Raw genomic sequence first — 25163 nt, forward strand, 5'->3', positions numbered from 1 at the left:
TTAGGTTGAGTTAAATGTTCGTTCTTTTGATCTTTTTTGTTATTATTGTTAGCTTCTGTCTTCATATTGCGTGAGGTTAACCAGTACTCTTTCTTCCCGCTTTCTGTCAGGTTTGCTGCTGACTTGGGTTGCGACGGCATTGCTCATTCGGTTCCAGTTGGCGTAGCCTATGCCGAAATTGTTGTCGTGCGTCACGGGGAAACCGAGTGGAATGCTGATGGAAGAATTCAGGTTTTCTTTGCTTCTGGGTTTCTCTTTAGCCTTCCGATTTTATAGAACTTGCTCATCACCTATTATAATATAAAAGGTGCATGTAGAACAGTATTTTATTGTTGGACATTGTATGACAAACGAACAGGATACAATGCAAATGCTAAGTTAATAGAGGCGTCGTTTTGGTGAATGATATCAGTTCTTCTTAAGCTATGTAGCTGCATTGGGCTACATATATCTGCAATTGCATAGCGAATCCACTATTATTAGCCTTTGGTAAATGATATCAGTTCTTGAGAATACATGTTGATTTCCATACTGCTCTTTTCCTATGTAAAAATGAAACCTTTGATGGCAAGGTCACATTCAAGGTGAACCAAAAAGATGACAGGGAAGATGTAATGGCAAAGAATATGTACACTGTACCTCTAAAGCTTCGTACTTTCTATTACAGTTCTTGTGATCAAGTGATTTATAACATTATAGGACATGTCACTGCCTAATAGATTTAGAGAAAAAGCATGACTAGGTTGTGGTTTCTCCTCATTTATTTATGAGTTTAAGCAAGTATATCTCCAATTGTGCTGATATCTGCCATCTCATGCATTTTGTTTAAGAACTTGTTTCTGCCTCTTTTCGTATTTACCTTCGGTTACTTATTTCATTACAATTAACAGGGACATCTGGATATCGAATTAAATGAAATTGGGAGGCGGCAAGCAACTGCAGTGAGTATTTTCCATGATATGTTGTCCCTTTCTTTGGAGCGACCAACAGGTTTATTTCCTTCCTCTGGTGTTTTTTTCTGAAAGGTGGGTGAAAGGCTGTCCAGAGAAGGTAAAATCTCTGCAATTTACTCATCTGACCTAAAACGAGCTTTGGAGACGGCAAATCTAATTGCAACTGCTTGTGGTGGACTGGAGGTATGAATATAGTGAGACTATTCTTAATCTGGCATTCTATTTATGAGAAATACTCATGAATTTTGGCATTATCCATTTGGTGTTACAAAACCCAAAATATACGTAAATTTCAGACAGTGATGTAGATCTAAAAGATTCCATTAGAGGTTATCTTTATTTGTTGGAAATTTCAGAATGTTGTAAAAGTCCGTGTTCATTCTTGCAGTTCGATTAATGATTGAGTCCTCCGAAATATCTTGCATGTTGTTTTGAAATTTGAATCTAGGTTATCCAGGATCCAGGTCTCCGGGAAATAAATCTAGGGGAGCTTCAAGGCCTTCACCCACGTGCTGCAGCTAGGGTCTGTCCGGAAGCCTATAAAGTCCTTCGATCGCAGAGGACAGATCGAGAAATTCCGGTGGGTTTTGATTTGCGCTGAGCTCGAAAAAAAGCACCTGACTTTGGTCAATTTTCATTTTGCCACTAACTTTCAATGTGGAAACTATGCGTAATGTGTGTAAATATTTCAAAATACATAGTTTTCGTCATTGGAGCTATTTAAATGGCTCACTCGATATTATATACACAGCTGGAAGAATTTCTGTCCCATTCTTTTGGCTTTTTTGATGGATTCACATCTTAAATCTTCTTTTAATCCATAAAAGATAGTAAAGTTCTCATCTCATATATTAGGCATTACAAAAAGAAATAGTTACTAGATAAACATTATCAAGAGAGAGTTTGGCAGTCTGCAGGGTGCAAATTGGTTCATAAGTGGAATGTCTGATCTGTGTTTCTCTTGTTTCTTCTGCACACAGGGTGGTGGTGAAAGTATTGATCAGGTTTATCAGCGCTCCACTACGTGTTTGCGAAACATCAGTATGAAGCACAAAGGTAAAGAGATTATTCATGTTGATTATTCGAGTGTTCTACTAAGCTAAATGTGATGTTAATAGTTTTATACATGAAAGTGACTCCTCGCATGGTGTTTACCGGGCACTATAAGTTATACTTTGCTGGTTCGAATCTCCTTAGCTTCTTGTAAGGAGTTTTTCCCGGATTACCTTTTCTGGTCTCGAAAACTAAGCATCTCAGGACTTTGCTGAACAGCTTTAATTGTTGTTTTAATGCTCTCTAATTGTTGGTGCTCTTTTCTTTTAAATGCCCTTTCTTCGATTTGCTTGCTTTGTCATTGCAGAAGAAAGACGAAGACGAGACGACCATGATTTAAATGTGCTTCCTGTTCACTACTAAAGAATACCGATACAATTTAAGCTGGAAACAGAAATTACAAACAATTTTTTTTCTTCACTGCGCAGGAGAACGAGTAGTAGTGGTCACTCATGGTGGTGTAATCCAATCGCTTCATAGGTGGGCTTGCCCAAATAAACGGTCTGGCAGAAAGGTACTGAATACTTCTGTCAACATTTTCCACTTGTCTGATGCGGACAACTGCATCTTAAAATCCTGGGGTGATGTTAGTCATCTCAGCCAAATGAAATATCTGAGCACAGGGTTTGGTGGGGATAGAACTTCTGGTTAGATCGACCGGGCTGGATACTGTTCCAGTAGCCTACTAGCAGTGAGCTATGGTAAGACCAAAATCAGTGGGAAGAACTGAGAGATAGCATATATTGATTGTTCGAACAACATGTATTATTTTTCATAATGGCCCAGAAGAGTCCTATCCTATGGTCACGTAACCAAGTGTTTTGGGTGCCCCAATTGTTAGAAATACCCAGTTAAAGATTAATTGTTTGACATTGTAAATTGTGTCCAGCCACTTGATCATTTCTTTTTATTTGTGATAAAACCTCGTATATGGATTAGCATGGACAGGTAATGGTGATTATATCTGATTATATCTTTACTGGTTCTACATTCGTAGTTTTCTTTATGGGTTTGTTCTTGAGCTCTGTGCGTTTGGCAAGCATGGAATGCATTAGGTGAGGTCTGCTTGATTTAGATCTCCCTTGGATGGCTTTTCTGTTTTATCCTTATGCGTGGACGTTTGGTGCTTTTGGTTCACTCGGCTATGTCGGTGGCATTCAGTCCTACCTCCATACATGTGAAAAACTAAGGCCAGTCGAGTCCTAGATAATATGCTTGGATTGTGTTTGAGATCTGGCCAATTCTTGATCATAGGATAAATACCACGAACACATACACGAGTTTTTATTAGTTTTTATTAGTTTCATTACATTTGCTATTTTTTAAAATACAATTTTGCATCTAAAGTCTATTTAGCATAACTAAATGAGAAAATTTTAAATAAGGGCATGAAGTGCCCTCTTCAGTATCGACTGTGCCACGTAGGATAGTTGGTGTTAACTAGACCACATTAGTGATTTTCGGTTAAAATTGATCAGAATGACTAAATTGGCAAATCATCAAAAGTTTTAGAACTAAATTGGCACAATTGAAAGGTTTAAAACTGAATTGGCAAATTATCAAAAGGTTTAGGACGAAATTGGCCAAATTGAAATGTTTAGGACTAAATCGGTATAAATGCAGTAGGTTTAAGACCTTTTTGGTAATTTTCCCATGAGGTATTTTTCACCAAGATAAAAAAATCTATTTATTTTATTTGATCGCTCAACAAATCCCGAAATCATTTTATAAGTAATTCTAGTTTAATTAAAAATCTGTATACATATATGTATATATATAACATGCACCTGATGATATCACCCTGCATACCTAGGGTTGCTAATGTCATGTGTGTATCTTATATTGAACAAGGTAAAAGAGTTAAGAGATCAAATCGATAAAAAATAAGATTAAGAACCAAATTGAATATCAAGCAAAAGTTCAAGAACTAATCGTGCCATTATCCCCTCTTTTTACGATATTACATGCTAAGAGACACTGGGTATCAAAACCTACTGAGAAGCATGCTTTACCGAATTGTTATCGTCTTAAAAGTTATCTTCATTCTTGGTTATTTAAATTATAAGAGTTGTCCAATTAGTGTTCACGAGATTTATTGCTGTTGTCCCCCTACCTTACAAAAAGGTTAGTATTGCACAAGAGTAACACCAGAAGTAAGTTGCAGTAGAGAGAGCATAAAAGGAGTGAAGTGATTGTTAGGGGCATTAAATGGGTGGGTTGGGTCGAAAATAGTCAGATCCAAATTGATCTATTTAACCCATATTAATCCATTTTTATGCAATACAATTTTGATGACCCATACCCGATCCAATCCATACTCGATTCGTCCTATTTTATTAAAACACATAATTTAATCTCTTCGTGTTAATGTGTTTTTCTTGGCTTTGTACACCCATTTGACACCAATCGTTTTCTTGTCCTTCGGAAGATCATCAAGCTCGAATGTTTGGTTTTTCTCAATAGCTTCAATCTCATCATTCATGACTTTCCTCCAGTTTTCTTCTTTGGTGGCATCATCGAAGACAATCGGCTCACAATCAAGAAGGCATACAAGGTGAAGCTCATCGGTGGCTTCATAAAGCTCAGACAATCTCCTTGATCTTGCTAGTATCGGTTTATCAACACCATTTGAAGAAGTTGGTGATGATGGGCTTGACAAAGATATTGGAGAAGAAGGTGAAGAGTGATCCTTCAACTCCGTTTGGCTGGAATCACCATGAGCATTCTCTTCATCTTCTGAATTGTCTTCCCATGTGCCTTCTTCATCAAACTTGACATCTCTACTTATAGGCACTTTCAAAGTGTTAGGATCGAATAATCTATAGGCTTTGGATGAGGAGTCATGTTCGATAAAAAATGAGCTTTTTGCTCGTTTGACATCTTTGATCTTTTCTGGTCCGGGACATGAGCATATGCAATGCTTCAAAAAATTCTCAAATGCGAAACACTAGGTGTTTTGTCGGTCCATGCTTCTTGTGGAGTTACGCTTTGAAGTCCACATTTGGGACATCTATTTTGAAGGGAAGAAGGACATTACAAGTGTCAAAAGTTATGTACGGCGCTCATTTGATGCCAAAAGTTTCTTTTGGATCACTTCAGTGCCAAATTTTTTGAAAAATGATCACTAAAGTGCTAACTCCGATCTAATTGGTCGGAAATCCGACGTGGCTTTTTTTTTTATTAATTTCTGATGCCAACGTGGCTCGTCAGTGGTCCGGTCAACATGTATAGTCAGCATGTACACTTAAAAACGATGTAGTGTAGCTTATTTCCCCTAATAAGAATCCTAAATTCCCAAATTGAAAACCATAGTTGGCCGAATTCACCCTATTTTGGTTTGCCCCCCAAATAAGTGCTCAAGATTGCAAATGGAGGGCAAGAGCTTCAGCAGCGGCTCAAATTCAGCTCAAATTCACTTCGCTCTTTGGTTGCAAGCTGAGTTTCGTCCCGTCTTCCCCCACGATTCTGACTCTGCAGTCACCTAATTCTCTCACTTTGGCTATGAGCAATCCCAAACTCGCCTCACTCTTGCGGTTGTGGTGGTGACATGAAAGGAGGCTCATCACTCAGTCTCTCCCTTCCACCATTATCAAATTGGGGGGTGTGGGTCTGCTTGCTCTCGGGCAATTGAGATGAATTGCCAAGTGATTAACACTTCCTCCCTGTCTCCATCTTTGTGTTCCTCCTCCCGCAATCCCATCCCCAACTCCCCCCGTAAGTCGCTTCCTTCCCGCTCTTCTTTAACTCCCCTCGTTGCTCATGTCGCATAGTTACGCCTCCCCTGATTGCTGCGTTCGCTGATCTGTGGCCACCTCTTGGTCTCGCTGGGCACACCCACCATTGCTTATGCTGCTCTTTGGAAACCCCTTTGGCCTGATGAGTTCTTTTTTCAAGTCCATGTGGACTGCTTTTTAAACAATATACCATGTCACCTTTTTTTAATTATAAAAGTCACGTATTAATTTTGGCCGGAATTTCTCGCCGTTGGCACTTAAATAATCGTTTTTTTTTCAATTTGGCATTTAAGTGATTTGACGAAAATTTTAGCACTAAAGTGAGCGCCGTACACAATATTTGACACTTGTAGTGTCCTTCTTCCATATTGAAGACAGACCGTAAGCATAATAGCTTCACCCCAGAGCTCTTTAGGCCATTTTTTGCTTTTCAACATGCTTCGAACCGTGTCAAGAATAGTTATGTTATTTCGTTCAGCCACACCATTCTGTTGAGGAGAATATGGAGCCATCAAGAAATGCCGAATATCATGATCCTCACAGAATTTGTTGAATGTGACTGAAGTGAATTCTCCTCCATGATCAGTCCTCATAGCTTTGATCAAATAGTCAATCTCTTTTTCAGCTAAGTTCTTGAATTGTTTGAAAGTATCAAACACTTCTGACTTTTCCTTTAAGAAATGCACCTAAGTTTTTTAAGTAAAATCATCGATAAAAGTAACAAAATATCGATGATTACCATATGATTAAGGAATTATTCGCATCAGAATGAATCGGCTCAAGTGGCTTATTTGCTCAATAAGTTGCTTCTTTTGGATAGCTAGTTCTAGAATGCTTGCCAATCTCACACCCTTCACGTAATTGATCTGGATGATCAATATGTGGTAAGCCATAAACCATTTTCTTGCGGGAAAGCAAATTGAGTCAACTAAAATTGAGATGGCCAAATCCCAAATGCCACAACCATGAAGGATCATTGTAACATCCTGAATTTCGATCAATTTCCGGGATCAATGATATTGATATTATTCCTCAATTAATTTTAGTGAGTCTCGCCCGGAATGGATCCTTCACGGGATACTGACCAATAGGAAATGGCTAACTAGGAAAACGGTACGTGGACCAGGGAATCGATCGTGAATCGGGCACCGATTCCGAGAAACGACGAGGAAATATTTTGGGCCAACGTGGGCCGATCCTAGGAAGGTGATGGATTTAGTTTGGCCAATGACGTATGATCGGATCGCGGATGATTCCGCACGGCCGAGAGTACGCGTGGCGAACAAATCCTGAACTAAATCCGAACGATCGCGACCTTCGGAACTAGCGATAAATCCTCGCGTTCTCTCGGTAACCGAGACTGTCACGACCCGAGTAACCCTAGGTCGATACGTGTAACCCCTAAACAGCTGCCCGTTAGTGAGAGACCCTAAAATTGTAATTGAGCGATTTTGATCGCGAAATTGGATCCGGACTTGGCATCGAATTTCGGGGTCGTGTGCGACTATTTTGCGAGGACAACGTCATTTTTGAGTGGCCAAATATATTTGGGGTCGGTACGATCGAAAAATGGAAATTCGGCCCGGGACCGGAAAATTACGATTTTGCCCCTAGGCCTATTTTTGGCATTCCGAATTTGAGGATAATTATGGGACATTATTTTGGCGAAAATAAGTGGATAATATCAGCCCAAAAAGATTGAACCAAAACGCCCTTAGATATTTTGGCTTGGATTAATATGGACCAAGTGAGAGAGGGACAAAATGGGAATTTGGAAAAAGTTGGTCAAAGTCTATTAGAGGCCAATAATGTTCTCTCTCTCCTCATTTCTTCCCATCCAAGCCAACACTCCCCCTCCTCTCCTCTCTCCCTCTCGCCGGCCACCCTCTTCCTCTCTCTCAGCCAAGTTCGCCGACCGCCGGAGCCGCCGGCCGCCGTGCCGCTTGTCCACCGAGCACCACCACCACCCGACCGACCTGTTTTCTCTCTCTCTCCTTTCCCCCTAGGCCGCCGGACCAACCCCTCGGCCGCGTGGAAGGAACCATTGCCGCCGCTCGCCGGACCGCCGTGGGAGAAGCAAGCCGCCGCCGTCGTGAACCGCCGCTTGAGCCGTCCGTTCTCCTCGCCGGTTCAGCCCCTTTGGAGCTTAGGATTAGGTGAGTAAACTATCCCTAAATCCTAATTAGGCTAATTAAGCATTTCTAGATGGGTTTAGGTTAGTTTAGGGATTAATTAGGTTGGAATTAAGTTTGATTAATTGCTGATTGTTGGAGGCTGATTTGGTGATGATTTGGGGAGTCCAATGGAGTGTTTTGAGGATAATTGTTGGCCTAGAGTGAACCGATTCGGTGTCTGTCCATAAGGTGAGCGATCGGACTTAGGTGGATTAATGGGGAGCTTAAGTGTGAATTGGCCGTGAATGCCATGTTGTCCGATTGATGGTTGATTTGTGTTGATTTAGATGCCAATTTCATGATGTCATGTTGTGTATTTATAGTGGCCGAATATGAGGTGGTATAGAGGGCCTCGAATGTGCGAACTTACGTTATGTTAATCGCACGATTTAAGTGCCATTGGTGTGCCGGGTTCAATTTGGACTAAATTGACGAATTGGGAGACTTCATGGGTTATTTTGAAGTTGATTTATAGCCGAGAATTACCGGAATTAGTGGCTGCTATATGATGATTAAATAGCCTAAGTTCGAGCGATTTGGGGTTTAATGAGAATAATTCCCGAACATGCTACGTTTGAATGATCTAGTGGCTGATTTGTGCCCATTGGTGATTAATTTGATGAGGCCATGTTGAGTGTCTTGTGTGTGTGGCCGAGAATGAAGTGGCATGGCGAACCTTGAGTGTGCGAGCTTATGTCGTGCTAGTTGCATGAACTATGTACCAATGATATGTCGAAGCCTAATTGCATTGAATTGCTTGTTTGGGCGTGCTAGTATGTTAATTTGGGCATGTCGTGGCTGGTTTGAATTGAATAATTCTTTGGGCATGCTAAAGTGTTAATTAAGCACGTCATGAGGCGAATTGGGCATTTTGAAATGCACGTTGAATTGGCATAATTATTTGTGTGCCTAGAATGAAATTGGATGCTCATTGTGCATCGTGTGATTGCCCGAATGCTAGATTGCATGGCCATGCATTTCCCTTGCTGAGCATTGGCTCGAGATGAGATTTGTCCGAGTATGCGTGCTTGACATGAGCATGTGATCACCTAAAATGCCTTGATGCGTTTTACGCGGGGTTCAGATAAAACTAGCTGTGTGTATATGTGATCACTAAGGGCCCTGACATGTTTTACGCGGGGTCGATTCCGTCCGGATGCGTTTACGCGGGACGATGCCCGGTACGTCCGGAAGACGGCCAGCCTGATGCGTTTTACGCGGGTTTTGGTCCGTAAGGAGATTGGTGTTGCGCCTGATGCGTTTTACGCGGGCTAGAGACACTGGGCCGGATGCGCATTGCGCGGGCCGTGAAGTGTTGTTGGCCCGAAGCGTTTTTTTACGCGGGTCGGGCCCGAAGCGTTTTTACGCGGGTCGAGATATTTGGTGGCCTGAAGCGTTTTTACGCTGGTCGATTAATAATGAGAAATTGGCCGTGTGCAAGTCTGCATAGTTGAGCCGGACCATGAGCATGACATATGTGTGCCAGAGTGTGTTGAAAGTTGTGCATATCGGTGATTTGTGTGCGGTACATGCACTAATGAGCATGAGCATGCGTATGGCGTACGTGTGATCAGTGTGTTTGCGTATGTGCCGTGAATATTATTATTATGAAATGCCTAACCTGCAGGGTCAATTGTGTGCTCGATCTGGGCCCGAGGGCCTAGGTCTGTTGTTGTGGCTTTGATTGTTGTGTTTTGTTTGCCTGTCAGGAGGTGCATGTTAGCCTAGTTTAGGTTTAGGGGGTTTTACTTGCTGAGATTCGTCCCATTGTTGTTAAAACCCAATATTTCAGACCCCCAGCCATGAACCCGGGAAACCCGTCTCCTCGTTTTGGGATACCCAGTCACGTGGATAATCAGCAGGTGGAGTACCCTCTAGGAGACGGTCGAGTTTATGTGAAGCACTCGAGTGTGATTTGGGTTGACGAGGGCGGAGTACTCCTGAAGCCCTATTCGTACGTGGCGTGGACGTATCGAGATGGTTTAGAGGAGACCGGCCCACTGAGGAGTTTTGACATCCCCTATGATGGCATTGGTGAATGGGACCCTTCGGCACTCAAGCCTCCCGATGGCGAGATCGTTGATCCCGAGAAGCCGGATAAGGAGCCACCTGTGGTGACCCCAGTGGAGCCGCAGGCTGTACAGCCATTGCAAGCGATCCCTCCGGAGCTCGAGTCAGAGGACTCAGGAGATAGTGGAGTAGAGGATGACCCTTAGGCGCCACTGGGCTAGTTTAGGGATTGTGTAGAGTAGGTCTGACCGGTCGCTTTTTGGAAGATAGGTCGACCTCTAGTGTAGTTAGACTAATCCAACCACCTATCCCTTTTTGGCGTGTCGGTGGTTCTTGGAGGCTCGTCTCGCTAGGTTTATTGTATTGGAGTTTGTAGGCTCGGTTCGATGGCATCGGTTTATGTATATGTTTCCCTGATTAATGTAAGTTTATATTTTGTAATGCTGGTTGATGCCCTACCCATGGTCATGTGTTTTATTTTGTACGGGTTTATATATATTGCTTCCTCATGTGCAATGCTCTCTGTGTTGGGCGTTGGGTCGCACTAAATTCGACCTAGGAAGGGATGTTGGCCGCCGTGGAGTTCGGGGCGTGACAATCATCCACGCATGCCTTTAAGCATCAAGTCATTTCATGTTTTATATTGAGAGTTAACATCTTGCTCTTCGACATCTTCACATTTGTAATCATTTTATTATTTTGGTCTCTTAGCACAAGGCTAAGGTCTTTCATGTTGATAGTATAACATTTCTCCAAAAGTTGTCCCAAACTCAAGATATTACTTGACATTTTAGGTACATAATAAATATTATATTTAAACTGATGTGCACCATTCTCCAAACGAATTAGAATTGTACCTTTTCCTTTGACAAGAATTTTAGGAATTATCACCGAACGAGACTTTCCCCTTAATTGTCTCATCTAACTCAGCAAACATCGCCTGCACCATGTGGTTGCTTGTACCGGTGTCCAAGTACCACATATCATTTTGTCTACCTTCATCTTCTTTAATGCCAATAAAAGAACTTGCTCGGCATCATTCACCAAATTTGCCTTTTCATCTGCTCCGCCGCTTTCTTTGCACCAACAATCAGAAGGATAATGGCCAACTTTATTGCAATGAAAACATCGAATTTTAGATTTATTATACCATGGGCTTCTCAAGTTCTTTCCTCTTCCATGAACGCCTCTTTGATTCTGGTATCTACTATCGTTTCAAGCAACAACTCCTCTGCTTTGTCCACAACCTCTACCTTGAAAGTGACCTTGGCCTCGACTTCCACCACGATCTTGATTAGTCCCTCAAGTTTGAGCGGGATCTTTTTTTTACTCCTTTTCATTTCGGATGGTCAACCGAGTTTGGAGTAATTCCTCCACCGGCTCATGCTTGTTTCTTTTGAATCTTTCTTCTTGGGCTTGCAATGAAGCCAGAAGTTCATCAATCCTCTTCGATTGCAACGGCAATGTGATCATACTTCTTGTCTAAGGACCAAAGAATCTTCTCAATAGCTCGAACATCGAGAACATCTTCACCAGTCTTTTTCATCTGGTTGACAATCGCCAAAACTCTTGTAAAATAATAAGCAAAGACTCTTTCGTATGGATTACCTCGAATTCGCTTCTCAAAGTTTGAAGACGAATCTTTTGAACATTTTGTACTCCTTGATGTGTGTTGTGAAAATATCCAATGTCTCCTTAGACGTAGAAGCATTCAAAATCTGCTCAAACATATAATCACCTAAAGCTCGATAGATGATTGACAGGGCATAGTTCTTTTGCGCGAATCTTCTCCAAATCATTCTTCCAATTTTGACTCAAGGTAGCTTCATACTCTGGCTCATCATAGCTTGTGTTGACAAGTTCCCACACACCACAGGTGCCGAGTAGGGCTTTCATTCTAACAGCCCAATTACCATAGTTTTCTTTTGTAAAATGAGGGTATTGTGTGGCACCCTCAATCCGACGTCGCTTAATTACGCATTATTGGATTTATTTGGTCTCGTTAGGCATCAATCAAGAGGGTAAGACCCATCTTACCACATTGAACCTTGATTGATTTTGAGGATATTGCACATTAAGACAATATGTGCATGATTGGTGTCCTATAATTGATTAACCTATAGTTTTCATTTAAATGCAACTTCTATAAGCCTTGATTGAGATTAGACAAATTTTGGCCTTATCTTGGTGGCTTGGGCGCCACTTTTGGGGAAGAAGGAGAAGAGGGCCCACTTGATTAGTCTCTAGAATTGATTTCCCCTAGCTTATAGCATGTGCTCTTGTCTAGCATTAATGAGACTAGATGTAGATATTTTCTAAATGGCTTCTTGTCCATAAGTTTGCTTGGTTGGGAGCAAATTAAGGAAAGACTATGATAGCCTAAGCTTAAAGCCATTGAGTGCAAGTGAATTATTGGCTTCTCCCTCTTCTTGCAAGACCACTTAAGAGGATAACACTCTCCTTTTTCTCATTCATCACTCTCACTCACTCTCATTTCTCTCATTTCTCTCTTTCTCTCCTTCCCTCTCATGCCACCACCATCACCGCCGACCATCACCACCGTCGGGTCGCTGCCGCCTCGTCGCCACTCACCACCACCACCGCCGCTCGCCACTCACCGCCGTGCCGCCATCCCTTCGTTGCCACCATCGCCGAGCCGCTCACCGAGTTGTCGCCACTCACCACTCGCCGCCGTGCCGTCGTCCGTGCCTCCATCTGAGCCGCTCATCGTCCACGCCGCTGCCATCCATGCCATGTCGATGCTCGTTCGCCGTCGCCTTTCACTCTTCACCACCCGTAGTTTGAACGGTTTCGTAAGTGGTTTCTCTATACTTTGGCTAGGGCACTATTCTACACGTGTTGGACTTGGGTTTAGCCTTGCTTGAACTTGTTCTGTCATGGGTTTGGCTTGTTGAATGAAGGTGATAGTGGTTGTTGCAAGTCCATTTAAGCTTCTGGAATTGAGCTAGATGAGCCAAAATTTCGTGAGTATCAACTAGAGCTTGAATTTTTTAAGTTTGGTTTGAAACCTAGATTTGCTATTGATGTACCTCTTCAGTTTACTATTTTTGTAGAGATTCTTGTAGGTCGAATCTGAAGTTATGTTCCTCACAAAAGTTGTTCTTCACATCTTGAAGTTTAACATATTTTAAATCTGGAATTTTTAGAGTTTATTTGGGTCGTACAAAAGCTCATCTTCAAACCATGTTTAAACTGCCTAGAAATACAGTTTTTCTGACCTACATATCTTTTCAAATTTTTATAAATTTTTTCAGATCTATTTTCAACAAACTTCCTTCACAAAAGTTGTTAAGGAATTTTCTATCTATGACATATAAAAATTTCGAGGCTTTTAAAGGTGATTTGGGTACTAAAAGAGATATATTTCGAGGATCGAGTTGTATGTTCTAACGAGCTGATTTCGGGTCTGAATTTGAGTGACAAAACGACATGATTACAGACTGAACTGGGTTTTGTGCTCTGCATAAGAAATGTTTATCAATGTGTTTTCTGTGACATATCCAAAATCTAAAATTTTTGGAGCTCATTTACAATTTATTTTGAAGGGATTTCGGTTACTGTGCAAGCTGCCCAGTACCCAATTTCAAAGATGCACTACTTTCTTTACGTGTGATTATTTTAGTACATTTTTATGTGTGAGGAATTTAGATGTTCTAAGTGCGTGAGTATGAAACACTCTTGCATTGGCCTAAGTGGAAGATAATAATTGGCTTGAGTGATTGATATGCTTGCCTGATCACATAAATGGTTCCGTACTCGTATGATTGCAAGGGACAATGCCCAATGGGTTTCGGTTTCCGTTCGCGATAGAATTCGGAACGATGCTCTTAATTGAATGCCGTATTCGAGTGAGGTTGAGATGTTGCCGTGCCCGATAGGGTGGGATGATGCCCGGTTATGCCAGATGACCACCGACGTGAGTGTCGGTCATGGCCCTGAGCGGTCATAATAATTAGATCAAGTGTGGATGCATTGTGTATTAATTATGTGGTATAACGTGTTCTTGATTACTATGTATAATTGTCGCATGTCGATTAGAAGCAAGGCTTCGCGTGTGATTATTGATTGTGTTCTTGGCATGATTAAGATGATGGATTTACTATTCGTGTTTCCGAGGCGAGGTTTCATCCTACTCGAGGTTTAGAGATTTCACTTATTGAGTTTTGCTCATGTGTTGTGAATTAAACTTTTTCAGGACCTTAGGATGGACACACAGATAGTGCGTTTTGAGGTCCCAGTTGACCAAGACGTAGAGATCATTGAATTTGTAGCACCAGGAACGGATACGGTGTATGAGGAGTACGCCACGACCATTTGGGTCGATGAGGTGTTCTTTTTGAGTTAGCCCTCGTGAATAGAGGAGCTAGGTTTAATCCCGACCCCTTTTGTTTGAATCGGAAAAATGCCTGTAGTTATGAATTTGTATTTTGCTAACGTCCGATTGTTAACATGCATATATATATATATATATATATATATATATATATATCAAGTGTGTTTTGCCTATGTGTTTTCTTTGCTATCCTTTATATGTTGTTGATTGGGTGATGTTTAAGTACGCTTCCGCATGTGCTTAATTGAATGATAGAAGAAACAGGTCGGCGATGCCTTCTGGGACATCGCATTTCAATGACCGCTCAGCTGTCACGCGCCCAAGGCTCAGTGGATAGGGTTCAGGGTGTGACATATTGAAGAGGAAGTTGAGTGTTTATTGAGGCCATGATCACAAACCGCATGCTCTGTTACCAATTTGATGGGATAATTTGAAGGTAAGACACTCACAACTCAAGGAAGAGAATGAGACCTACAGGCTTTTTACTTAATTCACCTTATTCCACCTAATCATAGACGTTTACAAGACTCGCCGATTTATAGGCTTGTTACATGATTGTTACTCTTACTCTTAAATGACTCATAAATATATCTACCATTCCAAAAAGATAGATTCTTGGGAATTTACGGAACATTGATTAGCCCTAGTAACACAAACAGACTCTTGAAAACAATACTACAATAAAGATGTCGCGACCTCCTCGAATCGGCCCTCGATCGCCAAAGGGGTTTGGCTAATGGATTATTAAGTTAAATCTAGATCGAGCTCTCCCAAGCCCAAACTAATTTGCGACGTAAGTTTAAGTTGTTAACATGCAAATCATTTTCATCTAGAAGTCACCACTAATCGATTTGTGGTGGGTCGATTAGGCACCCAAGTAAAGCATGGGAGAAATGCTTCACTCCTACAAACTAGAGATTCAATGAGTACGGGGACTTGGTTACACTAATTGACAAACTAGTACCATTTCGGTACCTAACCTTGTTCAATTACCACCTGACTTGTTCTCACTAACTGGGAGTCTCAAAATTCCATCCCTAATCAAGCTAAGGGAAGCAACAATCAATACTTGAACCTAACGTGCATAATCAACCACATGCGAGATTAAATTGAATGCGCAACTCAAAGTGTGTGAATCAGGCAATGTGCAATCAAACATAACGCTAATCACGCAAAAGGGGCAAGAAAAGTCAATTCCGGAGCCCAAATAATATTTTTTGATTTTCGAAAATTTTAAATTTTTTTAAATTTTTTTAATAAAATAAGAATTCCGGACCGGGTCTCCTGACCCGATCCGCCCGACTTCCTTACCCGGCTCTCCGACCAACCCGGGACCCCCGTTTAGCAATTTCTTTTCTAATAATTTTTTTTCTTTTCCCTCTTTTTCTTTTTCCTTTCTTTTTTGTTTCTTTTTCTTTTCTTATTTTTCTTTTTACTTTTTTCCTCCCCTTCCTCCATGCCATCTGCCCATGCACGTGATCTTCTTCCCCAAACTTCTCTACTTCAATGGCCCTTCACCGAGACCTCCCCATGCTTCTACCGAGACTTCGCCGGGGGCCCCCCATCGTCGCCCGACGGCTCGGCTCATGCTGGCCACATCGACGACCGCCACCAGCTCTACACCCTAGCCGCTGGCCAACGCGCCTACCAAACGGTCGATTGCAAAAACTCGATTTCCCGGCCCCCGAACTCGCGGTCATGAGAGTAACATTAAACCTAAGCAACCAAACATACACGACATGGAATAGAAAATAACGAACTTACGGGGGTGGCCTCGAGCCGTAGGCATCACCGTTGACGAAAAGCTTTCCGGCGGGTGGGAGGTGCACAAGTGGCTGACTCGAATCAAGGAATTTGGGAAGTTTCTAAGCGAATCTTATGACTGAGAAGCAAGAACACAAACAAAACACTTTGCAGTGAATTAAAATATATTCTCCACCGAACTTCCATCGTCAGCCGCCATATCCTAGCACCATTGTCATCCATCAACTATTCAAGATTTCGCAAAATACGGTCACAACGTGACTGGACCAAACATGGCATTTAAAGGGACTCGATAGAAAAACCGCTTCGGACTCATTCAGGCTTGTTACGAGGCCTTTGCTTCACCGACCCACTTCATCGTGCATTCATACGGCTCATAAAAAAAATACAAGGAAGAGGGTGGACAGAAACACGAAACAGGGGATGCTTGGATTCAGACAAAATCGTAGATTAGTGCCATGTGACTCCTAGTGATAGGCATGCCAACATAAGAGAAAGGCATTTACAAAATCGGTTTAAACATTTCAGCAAACAGGTGGTGACCGCAGATTGAGAGGAAGATATTGACCTTTTTTTAAAACTCGAACTCAAGTCTGGACTCAAAGGGAATCATTACGAAACAAACGAAATCAAACATGAAAGCCGCTCAAACTCAACATGCATGTCGACTTAAAGAGACCGAGACTTGACTTCACGGTTCGACCAAAATGGCGCTAGGCAATGGGAGTTCACGGGAATGAGTTTTTACCGTTAAAATCCCTACCCAGCCCGGAGACGGTGGCTAGCGGGCGAGCTTGAGATGAATCGAACTATGACCGACCGCCCCGCGAGGCCTCCGAGCCGAGATCCTCGGGAAAAGGGACTCGAGCCAACAAGAAACTCACCGAAGACGTGGGAATCGGCAGAGAGGAAATGTGAAGGAGGGTGCCGGCAGGAGGTTGTCGGACGGCAAGGATGGAGGTGACTGGTCGGGTAAGAGGTAGAACGAGTGCGTGAGGCCAGGAGAAAGAACCCCGAACTGTGTGTCCTTGTAGATAAAAAAATGTCCTCTTCGAGCTCCTCACTCCTCTCTCTCTCTCTCTGAATCTCTCTGGAACTCTCTTCTCTTCCTCTCTGTTCTCTCCTCTCCCTTTTTCTCTCGAGCTCTCTATTCCTCTCGGTTCCTATCTCTCGGTGCCTTTCTGGAACTCTCCTCTCTTAACTTCCCCTCTGCATGTATTGATTGTAGGTTTTCCTTTTTCGTGTGAATGTCGACAGAGACCAGAGAGATAGCAAGAAAGGCGCGCCCCTCAGTCCATGGAAGAGCTCTCCCTCTTGTCTTTTCCTTTTTATCTTTTCCTTCCTCCTTCCTTCGTTCTCCTCTGGCTTCTTCTTTTTTTTTTCTCTATTCTCGTTCTTTTTTTGGTTTGCGCAGAACCCCTCTTTTTCGTCCTCTTCCCCCATTTCTTCTTTTTCGTAAGTCAAAGAGGCAGAGCCTCTGTCCATGGGGAAGAGCTCCCTTTTTACTTTCTTTTTTTCCTTTTTTTTTCTTCTTTTTTTTTTCTCTTTTCTTCTTCTTTTTTTTTTACATTTTTATAATGATTTTTTAACACAAAATAAAAATAAAATAAAATAAGAGGAAAATATGTTTTCACTAAATTCTATTAATGCAAATGCGCCTGCCAATTAATTTAATGAAAATATTTTTGTTTAGGGATTAAAAATTAAACCCTAAATTTTTTATGCGATAAAACCCTAAATGATTTAGCAAAATTTAGGTGTCAACAGCTGCCTCTCTTTGAAGGGGAGCTCGAAGAGGTTCCCTTCAAAGATAAGAGACACTTAAATTTTGTTCATAGAGGGCATGGGAAGATGCATGCGTTATGATTTGACTTGGATTTTTTTTTTTTATACCTGCCACACCGTGTAAGAACGGGCTTTTGGCTAAATAAAGTCTCACCATATAAAGAAATAAACTCTGGGCTACGAAAGCTCGCCAGGTCGATAAGGTGTTATGGGCTGCAAAAGCACACCGTGCAAAGAAAAGGACTCTGGGCTGCGAAAGCTTGCCAGGTTGAAGGGGTGCTCCGGGCTGCAGAAGCTCACCGTAAAAAGAAAAAGACTCTGGGCTGCGAAAGCTCGCCAAGTCGAAGGGATGCTCCGGGCTGCAAAAGCTCACCGTGCAAAGAAAAAAACTCTGGGCTGCGAAAGCTCGCCAGGTCGAAGGGGTGCTCCGGGCGTGCAAAGAAAAAGACTCTGGGCTGCGAAAGCTCTCCAGGTCGAAGGGGTGCTCCGGGCTGCAAAAGCTCACCGTGCAAAGAAAAAGACTCTGGGCTGCGAAAGCTCGCCAGGTCGAAGGGGTGCTCCGGGCTGCAAAAGCTCACCGTGCAAAGAAAAAGACTCTGTATTGACATTTAGGGACTAAAACCCTGTAAACGTCGGAAATTCCACCTAGGGATTAAAACCCTATGAGCAGCTAAGATCCCGCCTAGGAACTAAAACCCTATGAACGACAATAGGAACAACACCTTGAAGGAACACCTAGGGACTAAAACCCTATGAACGTCTAAGATTCCGCCTAGGGGCTAAAACCCTATTGAACGACAAAGGGAATAAAACCCAGAAGGAACGCCTAGGGACTAAAACCCTATAAATGTCGAAGATTCTGTTTAGGGACTAAAACCTTATGAACAGCTATGATCCCGCCTAGGGACTAAAACCCTATGAACGGCAACAGGAACAACAGCTTGAAGGAACGCCTAGGGGCTAAAACCCTATGAACGTCGAAGATTTAGCGTAGGGACTAAAGCCCTATGAGCAACTAAGATCCCACCTAGGGGCTAAAACCCTATGAACGGCAATAGGAACAACAGCTCGAAAGAACAACTAGGGACTAAAACCCTGAAAGCACGCCTAGGGACTAAAACCCTATGAACGGCAAATTGCACTCAAGATTTTGAAATACCTAATGTTTTTCACTCGGGATTTTAATGCCTAAGGTTTTCACTTAAGACTGTATGTGCCTAAGGTTTTTCACTTAGGGCTTTATGTTGTAAAAAACGTGGTTTAAAGATAGACCAGTGGACCTTTAGAAATCAGGGTTTCGGAAAAGACCTAGAACCTTTTGAAATCGGGGTTTAAGGGAAGACCCGGAACCTTTTGAAATCAGGGTTTCAGGAAAAAACCCAGAACCTTTTGAAATCGGGGTTTAAGGGAAGACCTGGAACCTTTTGAAATCAGAGTTTCAGGAAAGACCCAGAACCTTTTGAAATCGGGGTTCAAGATAAGACCCGAAACCTTTTGAAATCGGGGTTTAAGAAAAGACCCAGAACCTTCTGAAATCGGGGTTCAAGGTAAGACCCGAAACCTTTTGAAATCGAGGTTTAAGGGAAGACCCGGAACCTTTTGAAATCAGTGTGTTATGCAATAAATGCATAAACCTTTGCATTGCGTGGTTTAAGGACAAACGCACAAACCTTCAGAAAGCATGATCTCGCATGGGGAAGACTTCTCATGTAAGAATGGTTTCGGGCTGTTAGAGCTCACCATATCTGTCGAATATTGAGAAAATTTCGAGGAGGCATCTGCACATCTAACAGGACGTGTTATAACAAGTGCTCTGGTAGCGAATGCGTACCAGGCAAGATAACGTCATGAGAGGCCATATCAAAATGGTATCATCAAATGAGAAAGCATTGATTGCATGAGCGATTCAAGCTAGTTTCGATTGTTTGGAAAATATTTTGCATCAGTCAACATAACAAGATTGTCATCAGGCTTGAGAAGTGTCATTAATTATCAAATTCCCTTAGGAGAAAGTCTTTTGTCAAAATGATCATAACTCATGAAGAGAGCCCATTAAGCCTGCCAAACAAGAATTCCTTAGTCTAAAAGGGCTTCTCACATACTTTCAAGAAGTCTGTTTGATCCCATCCATTAAGGCGGTAAATGGTATGATCGCTTATTACTCCTCTCATTACCAGTGTCGAAGGTTCGGAGAATCATTCGCAATAAGTACACATTGACCAATCCATGAGGTCTTTTGTAAGGACTATAATGCAGGCTTGGTCATGGTTTCAACAACGGATAAGCATCAATGGCTAAGAAATGAAATAATCATTGATCATCATTTTCGTCAGGTTTACAAGTCAAGAAACCTTAAGATAAGATAAGATAAGACAACCTTGCCTCCACTTCTTCAAGCGACAGCTTCTTTGTAAAGTCCTTATTTTCACTTGAATCATCCCAATCAGAAGAGACTTCGGGAAAGGGTTGTAATGTTGGTTCAGTGAAAGTCTTGAAAGGCTCAAAAATTCTCAAATGGGATTTAAGAGTTGGTGATTATCATGGCATCATTACCGTATCATCTAATCTTTTCGAAGGCACTCGACTTTTGAAATCCGACTTGTCTCGAAAGTCCATTGGCTAATCATTTCAATGCAAGAGCTTTGCTCTTTTCTCTAATGGCGTTTGCACTTGCCATGATCTTTCTTTCTTTCTTTCTTTTGTAAGCATTTTGCTTTTGACATGTTTTTTTACAAGAGAACTTTTCTCTGGATGTGACCTTTTTTTTTTACGGGCATTGGCCTTGCTTTTACTAGGCATACTGCTTTTTCATGCCCCCTAACTTTCATTTGACTTTTGCTCATTTGAACATTTTGAGCTCCTAGGACTTTCGAAATTTTTTTACACGCTATCACATAAGTACCAATTGCCTTGGTAAATTATGCGCCTTGCCCCAGTGTGGGGAGACAATCACCACTCGGGCTTTTGAAATGAATATTCAGGCTCAACATGGCTAAACAAAGGGTATGAGTGTTTGGGTAGAGAAAGAAATGCCCTTCTTCATTTTGGGATGTTTCGAGCTTCCATAAGGATTTACCTGAAGTTACCACAAAAAGATTGATGCAAGTAAGGGTAAAGAAATCTTTCTCATCTTTTTCACCATATAGTGTCAACCAAAATCTCCAATTTGCCCCATTGTAGGGTGGTTCTTGACAAGGGTATTTTGTGAATTCTTCACATTTAAAGGCTCAAATGGGCTTAACTATGATCACCTATAGTGTGTAGGATAGACGAAAGAAATGCTTCTTTTCACTTTGATCCATGTACTACTTGCGAATGAATCCCTCGTCCTTAAACAACACGAGTTTTCTTCTCCACTCAACTCTCAAAGTATTTACGGGACGTGTTTGGGAATGGCTTGCCTTTCTTCATCCTAAGCATTTCTCACTTGGCATTATTAACATCTCCTTTCATTTTGTTGAGATCAGTAAAGTTGATTAATCTCCATAGGAAATTTTGATTCAAAACGAATGATCCATCAAGCATAAAGACAACCTTTGGATAAAGATGATGTTTAGAATTTTTGTGAAACGTTTTCTTTCACAATTTCTACTTTTGTGCTCTCTTTTTTTCAATTTCCATTTTTGTGCTTGTTTTTACAAAATCATTAAAACTCTTTTATTTTGTAATGAAAATTCTCTATTTGACTTTCATTTGAATTTTGGGAGAAGGGTACTTACCTGCGGCATGGCAACTTGGTAACCCTGTAAAGAATAAGAAAGAATGTGTCAGTGCATGAATCTTTATAGATTGAAAAATTGAAAACGATATACCATTACCCTTTACTTGCACTTGTCCTTCGGGTATTTGATGCCTCCTATCAAAGGAAAATAGAATCATGTTAGAATTGGAATCAACATGGGCAATTGGAAACGATACAATTTACCCTTCATTTGAATTCGCCGTCTTGGGTGTTTGACAACTCCCTTCATTTGAGTCTGCTTCCTTGTATGTTTGGCAACTCTCTTCATCCGCTTTCATTTGCCTTTGACTTTCGGCATTGTTTCGATATTTGAGGGCATTGTCCCTTGGATGCTTTTCCCCATCTATTGCATGTTTCCTTGGTAGGAGGTGTCGCCTCCGCGGTCAATGTGCGCCTTTGTCTATGAGAGATGAGACATGTTAGTTCGATCCTAAAATTGAATTGGACTAATTTAGGAACGATACACCCTCTTTGTGTTGAATCGAATGACTCCGCTTTATCATGCATCATGGGTGAGGGTTACTGCCGTTTGAGTGACCTGCCCTGTTTATCACCCTGCAAAAAAGGGAAATGGAACATGTTATCTCCATTCTCGATTGAACTTAATTTAGGAACGATACATCCTTTTGTGCTAAATTGGATGGTTTTGTCACGATTTGTTGGCGGGAGGCGTTGCCTCTATGGTCAGTTACACTCCCTTTCAATGTGTGTTGCCTCATCATGCTTTATTGGAAGAAGTTGTTGTCGCCGTGGTCAAACACATTATTTAATCTGCAAAACGAGAGATGGTACAAGTCATTTTCCATTTTCAATTGGACTAATTTGGGAACGATATACACCCTTTTCTTTTGGGATGGTGCAATTATGGACTGAGTTGTCCTCCTCATGCAATCCTGTCGATTCCCGGGAATTTGCCTTACATCAACTCTTTTTCTCTTCACGAATTCTGCACAAAGGGAGGAACAAGTCATTCTTTAAATAAATCGAATTTAATTCGGAACGATTACAACCTTTTACTCGGGGGCACAATTTGATGATTGATTCTTGCTCGTGTACATCCACGCCTTGAAGGATCATTTCGCGAACCACCAATAATCATCTCCACGCTGGATTAAATGCCAAGAACTATTTGAGGGCGCAAGAGTTGCGGCTACTAATGCTCAGCAATTCCAAATGGATCATAGCTCATTCCTCTTCTTGTCTTTTGACAATATCGTTTGGATAGTCCGCATCCATATATGCGGACCCGCCAAAGAGCTTCCCATGAGTTATAGATGTCACCAACCCAAGAAGTAGCCTTGGTGCCGAGGAATCTTCGCACATTTCTTCTTTTGAGAGGGTTGTCAAATTGATATGAGATTCTCCAAGATGAGAAATTTCTATGGACTCTGCTCTGAAAACAATAGGGATTACTTGAAGCACAAATTTTAAGAGCATTGCTTCATCCACGTTGACGATTGAAGAAAGAAGTGGATTCACAAATGTGACCCTAAGGTCAAATTTCAAATTTAGGAATGTTCAGATGTCATCCCTCCTCGGTCTCATTTCCCGAAAATGGTGAAGCGTAAAGGCTTAGTGGATTCTTGAAATGGAGCTCTTTATGAACACTAGGGTATCATCATCTATGCCAAGAGCCGCAAGTCCTTCCATCCTTCATCAGTGGGAGACTAGCCTTTTCCATATTGCTTCAAGGCAAGCATGAGAGATCGTGATGATCTCTTACCATTAATCAAATTTGTGATCTCCTTTTTTAAGCTCCCAACCATTGGCTCGAATTCTGGAAATATAATCAAGCAAAGCTGGTCTTCACTTGTGTCGGGGATCCCTATCAGGCACAATGTCGTGGTGCGTATCAGACCTTCACGCCTGAGAAGCCTTCTTCTAATGTCCACGATTGCTAGTAGCGGAAAGTTTCCCCGGTTTACAATGTCCAGAGAGACCTCAACAATGAAAATTATTCCTCCAATCTCGTGGTTCTCGGAGCAACAAAATGAGAAACTTTCTGATGAAACCATCATGGAATCTCACTCCTAGCGATATTCAAGTTGTCCAAATGCTTTGGAGCAACCTTTTCAATTCGTCTTTTCACTGCTAGGATGCATGCCTTGCAACCAACCAGGAATAAAATGCCTTAGACGCTTCATGGAGACCAGGGACATCAACTAAATTGCTGCAATTAGTAAAGTCCAGCTCCATCTAAACCATCCACATTTGTCAAGTCGTACATGCGCTCCAACGCATTACAGTTCACCATATTTGACTCAAGCAAGCTCGCGAGAAGTGGAGGCAGATACAATGAGATAAATCGAGTTTTTTTTTTTTAGAAGTACAAGGCTCTCTCAGACCGGATGGAAAGTTGAAAAAATCATTACGACCCAAATCCAAATCCTGCAAGAAGGCAGTCCTTTCAAAATTATCGGGGATTCTTCCCAAAAATCCCCAAGCATGAGCACTCATTTCCTAAAGCCTTAGTTGCTTTGAATCCAGAAGCCGCCTCTATTCCAGTTTAAAATCTCAAGGATGTGAGCAGACTTCATCATGCACATGTTTGCATGAATCAAACGCCAATCTGATGTGTGTTCCAAGAGATTACTTATGGAGTTTGAGAAGACAGACAGTATACTTTGAGACTTCAAGAAATTATTTCTTCTAGACCCAGTGAGTAATGATTCTTTTCTTCTGTTATCCATCTGGCAAGTACAATGAGAATCACTTTGTACTCTCTACGACACAATTCCTTCGACGCTCATGCCTTGCTGCATGTGTCTCGAGTTCAAAGGGGCCACACTTTAGTTTTGTAGGGAAAGTGAATGCCAATCTCGAACAACCCTTTCATTTTACCTGTTTTCATGAAAGAAAATGTAAAACAAGTCAATTGCTACATGAGAAGTTCTTATTGGAACGACGACATTTTACCATCCCAGAATGTTTCTCTCGAGTCTCCGTGGAAATTCAACCCATATGGGTAGATTGCAGCATCTCCAATTGGACCCAAAGCAAAAAGCTACTTATGACCTTGAATTTGAGTTGCATGATTTACAAAAACATTCAATTTGGTTCACAGTCAATGCCCAAAACGCGAAACATGATTTCTACTAAGAACAAAGACGATGACAAAGTACAAAAAACTCTTGCATAGAAGAGTGCAATAAACAAATCTCGTCCTAGCTTCTAAGTTCACTTCTTGGCGTGGTCGAGCGAGAAGATTCCAAAGAAGGGTCATTGCGTATAACCTTCAAAAGGAAGACAATGTCAGTACGTGAATGAAAAAAGTGATCTCTCAATGAAGCCGCCTCTTATAACGAAAGCAAGGCGACGATACGTGCCCCATGGTCCCTATTTGCGAGGATTTGGTATTTCGCCAAGGTTTCGTAGTAAGAGGAGACATCATTAAAAGATCAAATCGTGGCTATCAATCGAACGCCCATTCTATTCCAAAAGTTTTGTGTGCAAGATGTGGCATCAATTGTGAAAAACTTATTTGACTTCGGTTTTTGGAAAGACGAGACAATTCTTGTTTTAAGAGAAATACACAAAATGTGATTTGAATCCCGATTCCGAAATGTGAACAAGAAAGAATTTTGTTGAAAATGT

General features: G+C 41.7%; 1 protein-coding gene and 1 pseudogene across 2 annotated transcripts in view; one reads left to right on the plus strand and one right to left on the minus strand.

The window, feature by feature from the left end:
• LOC115677142 (phosphoglycerate mutase-like protein 4) overlaps positions 1–25163 on the plus strand; it is a 36372-nt gene that overhangs the window by 444 nt on the left and 10765 nt on the right. Inside the window, exons 2-7 of one of the 2 annotated variants that reach the window (XM_030611035.2) lie at positions 111–231; positions 891–941; positions 1026–1136; positions 1402–1533; positions 1934–2009; positions 2435–3417. In XM_030611035.2, the coding sequence (XP_030466895.1) occupies positions 111–231; positions 891–941; positions 1026–1136; positions 1402–1533; positions 1934–2009; positions 2435–2658 (715 nt within the window). In that variant the 3' untranslated portion in view covers positions 2659–3417. Of the gene's footprint in view, positions 1–110; positions 232–890; positions 942–1025; positions 1137–1401; positions 1534–1933; positions 2010–2434; positions 3418–25163 lie in introns of those variants that run through there. The other variant, XM_056314153.1, reaches the window with a different exon arrangement.
• Positions 23076–24026, minus strand: LOC115685893 (uncharacterized; annotated as a pseudogene).

This window comes from Syzygium oleosum, unplaced genomic scaffold (genome assembly GCF_021117445.2).
Source record: "Syzygium oleosum isolate NSW1041296 unplaced genomic scaffold, Sole_v2.1 Sole_v2.08, whole genome shotgun sequence".
NCBI classification, from domain to species: Eukaryota; Viridiplantae; Streptophyta; class Magnoliopsida; order Myrtales; family Myrtaceae; genus Syzygium; species Syzygium oleosum.